The following is an 8,283-nucleotide window of genomic DNA, read 5'->3' as shown; positions in this document are numbered from 1 at the left end:
AATTAAAGTAATAGAAAATAAAACAAATTTTTCTGTTGCTTACCAGCTGTTGACCAATACACTAGTGAGAGAGAGTCAGAGCCAGAGCGTCCAAGAGGCAGAGCCTGCGAGCGATCACAGCAGAGTCCGAGCAAGTCCCACGAGCAACAGCACGGCTGAGAAAGCCAGCTGACCCACCAGCTCAGTAATGAACGAACCAGCTAGCGAGCTATAGGCCCCTGGCCCCCTCCTCACCTCTGCCCCGAGCATGACGTACTATGGAATGAAATACTTCCTTGGTCAGTGTGGGTCAGCTGCCTGAACTGTGTGTCCCCTGCACTGCCTGTAGTGAGAGAGAGCTGGGAATGCAGCTGCAGGATCAGTGAGGAAGTTGGGAATGCAGCTGAGAGACACCTTGAATTTGAATGTAAGCACTCCCCAGCACCAGCTAAAAAGACACCTTATCACTACTTTTCTCACGGCAAATCCAAAACCAGAGCCTCATACCAGCTACTGTGAAGAAAATTAACTCTGTCCTGACTAAAGCTAGCACAGCTTTTTCAGTCACCTCTGTCCTGCGGCAGCTTGTTTGCGCTCAGCGGTGCTGTGTGGGATACCTTCCCTGAGGTGGTTTCCTTCCCCAGGCTGTGGCTCCCTGCCTCTGTTCTCTTTCAGACAAACATGCCACGGTGCTTGGAGATGACTTGATTTCTGCACTTAACAGGGTTTCTGTAGAACCAGAATGGTGACCCGCTGGTTGCCTGTAAGATAATGCTTTTCCCAGCTGCTTGTGCTGAGCACATTGTCTGTGTCCTCCAAAAAATCCTACCCGACGGAGTGCAAAGAGCAGGCAAAGCTGAGTATTCATGCTTGTTACATCCCTAAAGTCCCTACTGGGGAAAAAAAATTACATGGAGAGGATTCAAGTCAAACAGTTGAAAATGGAGAGAGTTGGGAAAAAAGGCAGCAAACAAAGGGAGCCTAGCAGAGCAGCAGGGGGTGTGGGCAGTTTATTAAAAGCTTATCTGCCGCATTTTTGCCCGTTCCAATACAGAATTAGGAAATTTCCTCACAAAGAACCAAATCCTTTGCTGGAGAAATCCCTGTGTTGGTTGTACCTGATGCAGAGAAGTGGGTAGCAGTCGTTAGGACCCTGCTAGTCTCATTAGTGACCTGCAAAAAGTTATCTTGTATCTGTCAAGAAGCTAGAGGCATTGCGTGGCCCGTTCTGTGAAACCCCAAATGTCTGTATCTGTCCCCATTCTTTTCCTCATGTGTTTCCTTGTGTGTTTTTTGTTTTGTTTATTTGTTTTTATTCCTTGCACAGTAACACTGACCTAACCCTCAGTTAGCCGTTTCCTTAAGCTTACCCTTTCAGGTTACAGCCACTAGGTACACTCCGGAAGACCCTGTTTCCCAGGCACCTATTTTAGGATGGATGGGATTAATTACTCTTCAGAGTTGCAGACAGGTGGGTCTCTTATCCCAAGTGACAAGTGATAGGATGAGAGGGAATGGCCTCAAGTTGTGCCAGGGGAGGTTCAGATTGGATATTAGGAAAAGCCACTGAAAGGGTGGTCAGGGACTGTAACGGGTTGCCCGGGAAGGTGACAGAGTCACCATCCCTGGGGGTATTTAAGAAACATGTAGCTGTGGTGCTCAGGGGCATGGTTTAGTGGTGGACTTGGCAGTGCTGGGTTAAGGGTTGGACTTGATGATCTTAAAGGTGTTTTCCAACCTCAAGGATTCTATCATTCTATAAGTGATGTAGAAGCTCGTGGCCGCCTTCTCCAGCAGCCCTGGACCAGGACCATCCTGCCTGGCTGCTGGAGCCCAGCCTGCGGGGCTGGGTTCCCTGCCCAGGCTGGGGGACACGGCTGCCACTTTCCCACCTGCAGGTTCAACCAGTCGCAAAGCTGAGCATGTATCCCAGAGACACACACGCAATGAATAACCCTTCAGTTACCGTGAGCGGTGAGGTTTGTTTCTTGACGTTGTCTCCATGTTTGCTTTGCCAGGTCTGTGTCTTTTCAGTTTCCCCCTTTTTCCCATCGTTTCCCAGTTGACCAGGTTCCCAGTCAGGCAACCTCACCGGAATAGTCATTCTCACGCTCCCTCGTGCCCTCATCAGTGAGTGTGACTGACCAGGTCTGGTTCCCATATCATTTGCATCAGGTTTGTGTCCCTGTATGTTCTTGTTCATGCTTCCCCCCTTCACTTATTATCCCTTGCTGCACTGGAAAAGGTCCTTGACCTGACACCCCTAAGGGCACAGACACTCTGCTGCCATGCACCCTTACACGCGTCTGGCTGTCCCTAGAGGCAGCCTAGGTGGTTCTTACAGTCCAGACACCAAACTTCGGGATAGCTGAAGTTAAGTTGGCTGAATCCCCACCCTGTGTGTCTGAACTGCTTCGTTTAATGGATTCTTATGCTACTAAAGGCTCGTCTCACCGGGAATGATGTCAGCCATTTCTGGAACTTGCCATATTAGTGACTACTTCAGGACCTGACCTTTAAAGGAGATAAGAGTCATTTTTGCGCCCAGCCAGATGTTGCGGAGCTCTCTGTGGGGAAGAGAGGTACAGTGGTTATGAGTTAACTTCTTCACGCTTTGCTCATGTAGATTGCAGTTTCCAGGGCTTCAGAGCAACAGGCATGGACTCTGCTTTCACGTCTGTAGTCTGTAAACCCAGAGAGCACGTTCCCAAAGAATCCTGGGCTGAAAATGTCCACTCAGCCTGTGTGCCAGGCTCTAGAGTGTACGTTATTTCACAGCGTACTTTGATCTCCTTTTTAACCATACAGTGCCTCCGGTAACTGGTTGTTATGATTTGGGGATAGGTGTCTCTACGTTGCCTCGTGTGCTCTATCCAGCAGGACACGTGGTGGCTGTTTCTCCCCCTGCTCACTTAAAAGCAAATTTGGCAAGTTTGTACGCGGGACAGAAGACAGCCACGCAGGCTCTCCCAGGAATGGTTCTGCTCCTAGCCTTTGAGAAGCAAGCCTGAAGAAGATACTGCGTTTTCAGACCTGATGCAGGGCAGACCTACCGTGATCTTGAGCTTTGCTTTCTGAGCCGTGGAAGGAAAGCGGATCAATGCAGGGAGCCCTGAGCATGCAAAACTAGCCAGCACCGCAGTGTTAGGAGTAATGGTGCCCTGTGAAATCCACAGTTCACGACGAATGGTGAATTCCAGTGTATTATCATTTGCCTCTGAGCTGGTGACCTTGCCAGCTTGATGACCTCTGTGCAGGCAGGGAACTTCTTCCAACTTGTGATCAGGGTGTATGGTGGCAGAAGAAATCTGGGAACATCCTGGGTTTCAGGGTTCTGTTTTCAGGGAAGCTGATATTTCTGCACTCGGAGACCGTGATCTTTGGATGTGGTTTCTAGGGTTTGCTATGGTGTCGAAGTCGTCTTCAGCAAAATACTTTTTCTGGTGGCAATGCCTAGATCTCAGTGAGTGCTCACCAGGGCTGCTGACTCACAGTCTCTTGGCTTTGGGGTTTGTGGAAGAACTTTGGAAAACCTGGTTCTGAAATGTCTGGCAAAGCTGCAGGAATTTATTGACATACTTGTTTTTCCTCTACATGCAGACCCTAATATGGTCAATGCAGGAGACATGAATGGTTCCGGCAACCTGATGGATTTTCTGGACGAGCCTTTCCCCGACGTTGGGACTTACGAAGATTTCCACACCATTGACTGGCTGCGGGAGAAATCACGCGACACTGACCGCCATAGAAAGGTAAAGGCGTCTGGCTTCGATGCATCACAGTCCCGGGGTTACAGCCATCCTGGCGGTGAGAAAAACAAGTAGTTTTCCAATGCTGCTGCTTCCTACCTTGTTGTATGACTATAGGAGGTCTTCCTGAAATACGGACGTGGTATGTCTTGAGTTTGTAAATACGAAAGGGCTTCTGGCAACTTAAAGAGCATCTAAAAACTGACTTGGACTGGAGGGGGTAGAGAAATGTGTGCACCTTCTATGAGGTTAAATGTTTTTTGTTTTAAACATTATATGCTCAAACTGGGTCAGCCTGAATCGGCAACACATGTATATATGTGTTTAATTTCAGATTACAAGCAGAAGTAAGGAATCCATATGGGAGTTCATCAAGAGTCTGCTGGATGCCTGGTCAGGATGGGTTGTAATGCTTCTCATAGGACTACTGGCAGGTACGTGTGTGTTAGGGTTGCAGGTATGCCTGAAACCATCTCACCCAGGTTTGCTGCAGAGCCATCTGCTTCTCTTTTTACTTCATTGTCTCTCCACTGGCGTTTCAAGCTAGAAATACAGATATGCATCCATGCAGTTATAATGCTTAATAAAAATACTCACTTGCAAAATCTCCTGCTGAGTGCTGACCTAGAAAAAATGTTGTTCACCAGTAGAGGGATTTTTCTGTTGCTTTTGGAAATATGCATCTGAGTACTCTACACTGCATGGGCTATTTTGAATTTCTGATTCTTTGATTCACAGAACTCAATTTCATTGGTAGGATTTTTTTGTTCGTTGTCTTCACTTACTTTAATTCTGGAAGTAGACATCATGGTGTGAGGAAAACGTTGGTTCTGGACACTCAAAGAGAAGTTTTGAGTCTGATGTATCCCTGAGCCACTGGGTTTTCTTCTTTATGTATGCATGAAGGGAGAATACAGTTCAGACTCTGTTTCAGATCTGCCAGGCCAGACAGACATTACATATTTAACAGCCTACTCAAACTCAGATGGCGAATTTACTAATTTCCTGAATTACTGCTGTCTTCTGCTCAGTTTAACACATCTTCCAACTTGGAAAGCTGCACTTCTCTTACCACGTTAAAATGGCTGCCATTTTTAATGCTTTTTCAGTGATGTCAGGGTGCTCTTGTGTCATGCTCCTTGGTCAAAGCATGATGTAAAGTCTCACCATCTCCAAGCGGTGTGAACTGCATACCAACTGACAAGTAGATGTTTATTACAGTTGTTCAGGAGCCTCAGAAGTACCAGGGAAGTTCTTGAGAAAATGTTGCTGAAGTGACATTTTTGGCAAATTATGTTATTTTGTAGAGATACACTTGTTTCCACAAAAACTTTGATGGGAGGGCAAGGTGGGAAGAGAGTCTCATAGACCAGGGCTGCCAAAACCTGCCTGAAGGCCAGGGTTGGCTTCACCTGGGATAGAGAATTCTGCTTGCAGGTAAAGCTAGAGCAAGCCCTTTAGGGCTGTCGTGCCCTCCCACAAGCTGGTCAGTAACCCCCTCCCTTGTACAGAGAATGTGGTATAAGTTCACATACTCCCACTTCAGCAAAATTGTCCCAGAAGGTTTGTTCCAGCTCCAGTTTCCAATGGTATCTCATTCTGAAATCCTCAAGGTTATCGAAAGCCAGAGTTGCTGACCTCTGACAGTGCTGGTACATCAAGCTTGGGAATGGAGCTCGAGGGTGAGCTGCGCTGAGATGTGTCAGCTTTTGCAACCTTTGCCAGGGGACTTGAGTATGCAAAGGAGTGGGAGAGGAGGGAGAAAGCAGCAGGAGTAGTATCCAGGCATGAAGGTCTTGTGGAGCACCTTGCCACTCCCTTGCTGGGGATGGAGGGCAGCAAGGTGGGACTCCTAGGGGAGGGGATGGCAGGGGCCTCCATGTGTTTCTAAAGGCATTTGGAAGAGTTACTCAGGCCCAGGAGTTTACACATAACTGATCTAGAAGCCTAAATACCACTGACTTGGTCAACTGAACCTTTCATATTTTGCAACACTCCACAGCCAACGCAACCTGATGTGGCCAGAAGGAGTAATCCCTGCCCTCCCGTGTCCCTGCCATCAGTCCCTGTTGCCTTGTGCATGTGCAGCTGCACAGAGGGGTTGGGATTTGGGAACTGGCCTGGTGGGAAAAAATGTGGTTTGGCCAGATTAGCTTTCAGTTGGGCAGTGGGCTCAGCAGGACTGATCACCACAGGGCTGGAAGCAATCAAAACATTACTGACAGAAAGGAGCTGATGGAGGGAAGGAGGAGAGGACTCCTTTGGCAGTAGCCCTCACTCATGTCGTTGGACCCACATCCTTCATTAGTCCCAGAAAAAGCATGGGGGGGAAAGGGCCCTCTGGGGGTTCCTGCTGACAGCAGGGTTGGCTTCAGAGCTAGAGCTGTTTGTATGGGGTTACATCAACGTGTATTAGGAATGTAACAGCCACCATGTGGGCTCAGACCGAAGTTTCACCAGGGCGCGTGCGCATGTAAATTTGCCGAGCAGAGCCCCTCGCTGCCGCCGCAGTCTGACGTGTCACACCCACAGGTTGGTGTGGAGAGCAGATGAAAACTGCTCACATGATGCTTCAGGCAGATGCTGAGCACTGCCTGGGCCCGTCTCGGTCAGAAAGTCTGCACAATTTCTGCAGAAATATAAAGTAGCATATGGGAAAATGAGCCTAAAAATTCTGGGGGTGAGTGCCAACTTTTTAGGCACTTGTTTTTAAGGAATTCTGGGTTTTTCACTTTGCCCATCCTGCCTGCAAACCGGCAACCATCCCTCAACCTAACCATTACTAGCCAACTGAAGCTATTTGCTGTTTATAGAAGCTCAACAAAAGAGGCTGTGTTTTCTAAAGCTGAGTGACAAAATGTACTGTGGTACTAATGCTGAAATGCTCTGGTACTGGAGTTGGATGTGTAAAAAACCCCTTTGTAGTTCAGTCCCACACCACTTGGGTGACGTTTTCTGACATCGGGTGCATTGCGAAAAACAGGTTTTCAAAGCATTCTCGATAGGGCGTTGTAAAGGAATGAGTATTTGCCATCATCAAACAAAAGGAAAAGGAGAGAGGTAAAGGGCTAATATCTAGAATGAAGTTCAGCGTTTCCTGGCTTTGGAGTGCTTCATTATTTTTCATTCTGGGCGAGAGGTCATATTAGAAGGGGGAAACAAGTTCAGTTCCTTTGATGAAGTAGGAGGATAAACTTAAGCTGTATTACTGAGGAGCAGTGACGTGTCTAGACAGTAATGGTAAGCACAAGAAGTTAAAGGCTTGACTTTCTGAGATGCTGAACACTCTCCAACTTCCATTAATTCCCTTTTAAATTGCAAGGATTCAGAACTTGGAAAAATTCTAGCCCTGGTCACTTGGCTTGTGAAGTATTATGACGGCACTATTATCCTGCAGGTGTTGGCCCTCTCCTCTTATGATTTTCTTCTCTGTAGTAAATTGCAGTAGCATTTTCCTCATTATAGCATGTGAGTAAATTGCACGTAGCATTTTCCTCATTACGTGGATCCCAAAGCATTTGAGAAAGCAAATTAGATCGGCTGCGTAATTAAGCACGTTTTTCCTAGAGGTACTGGGATGCACGTGGGCTTGTTATATTAGAGAACTGAATGTTCCTCACTCTGTTATTCATTTTATCAGGGAAAAACATTAAAAATCCTGCCTTCCTTTACACCTTCTGCTAGGTAGCTTTACTATTCAATTGCAAAACTGTGGTGATGTGAGCTTTGAAGACTGAGGTAACTACAGAGCACAATAAAGTTCTGTTAAGAGCTGCAAGAGGCACAGAATTTGGTGCTGATGGCCAAGGGCTGAAGATTGTTTGTGCTATTTCCTGAAACTTCCAGAAAATTGAAGGAGAATTTAGAGTTTACTGCAAACCTCAGTAAGCTACACATGCTGATGTTGCTAGCAACACAGTGATTTAATATCACCTAAGAACATGGTTCATTGTTTCCATAGAAACTTGGGAAAATGGACATGAGTAAGGAAGAGAAAGCCAAGGCCTTCATGAATGAATGTAATTGGTGCAAACTCCATTACTCCCTGCTGCAGCCACTTTTGTGATGTAGTCTGGTGTCTCTGTGGGTTCTTTAGGTTATTCGTATACAACAATTCTTCGCTGCTACCTTGGTCGCGTCGCTTCTCGGTGCAGTGACGAGTGCCCTCCTTAAGGGAGTGAGCAGATACACTGGAGGGAGTGAGCAGATACACTCAGGTGGAAGGCTCTGTGAACACTTGTGGTCTTTTTCTGTTCTGTGGAATAAAAAAAAAAAAACAGTTTACACATGCCTGAAATATTTGAAATGATGGGGTGGTTTTCCTCTTTTACAGAAAGGATGAGAAAATTTCAGATCCAGGTCAAATGACCTTTCTCTTGAACCCACCCGTGTGCCTCGGCTGCGAGAGGGAAGGGGAGCAGCCCCTAACCCTGCTTCATATATTTGCATCCTTAGCAGAGGCCACAGAGCTGAAAGCTTGGGGTCGTTACGGCTGATGAGCAAACGCCCTAGAAAAGCGGGATTTTCCTTCCTGTGGAGCTGCGGGAGGGCGGGG

The 8,283-nt window shown here is 47.1% G+C and overlaps 1 protein-coding gene across 2 annotated transcripts in view; it reads left to right on the top strand.

Annotated features, from left to right (window-relative positions):
* Positions 1–3,576: 3,576 nt before the first annotated feature.
* Positions 3,577–8,283, top strand: part of CLCN4 (chloride channel, voltage-sensitive 4) — a 27,442-nt gene continuing 22,735 nt past the window's right edge. For both annotated transcript variants that reach the window (XM_010153466.1, XM_010153465.1), the window contains exons 1-2: positions 3,577–3,731; positions 4,063–4,162. In XM_010153466.1, the coding sequence (XP_010151768.1) occupies positions 3,588–3,731; positions 4,063–4,162 (244 nt within the window). In that variant the 5' untranslated portion in view covers positions 3,577–3,587. The remainder of the gene's footprint in view (positions 3,732–4,062; positions 4,163–8,283) is intronic.

This window comes from Eurypyga helias, unplaced genomic scaffold, assembly GCF_000690775.1.
Source record: "Eurypyga helias isolate BGI_N326 unplaced genomic scaffold, ASM69077v1 scaffold7236, whole genome shotgun sequence".
Taxonomy (NCBI): domain Eukaryota; kingdom Metazoa; phylum Chordata; class Aves; order Eurypygiformes; family Eurypygidae; genus Eurypyga; species Eurypyga helias.
Note: the sequence above shows the minus strand (reverse complement) of the source record. Positions and strands in the feature narration are given on the sequence as shown.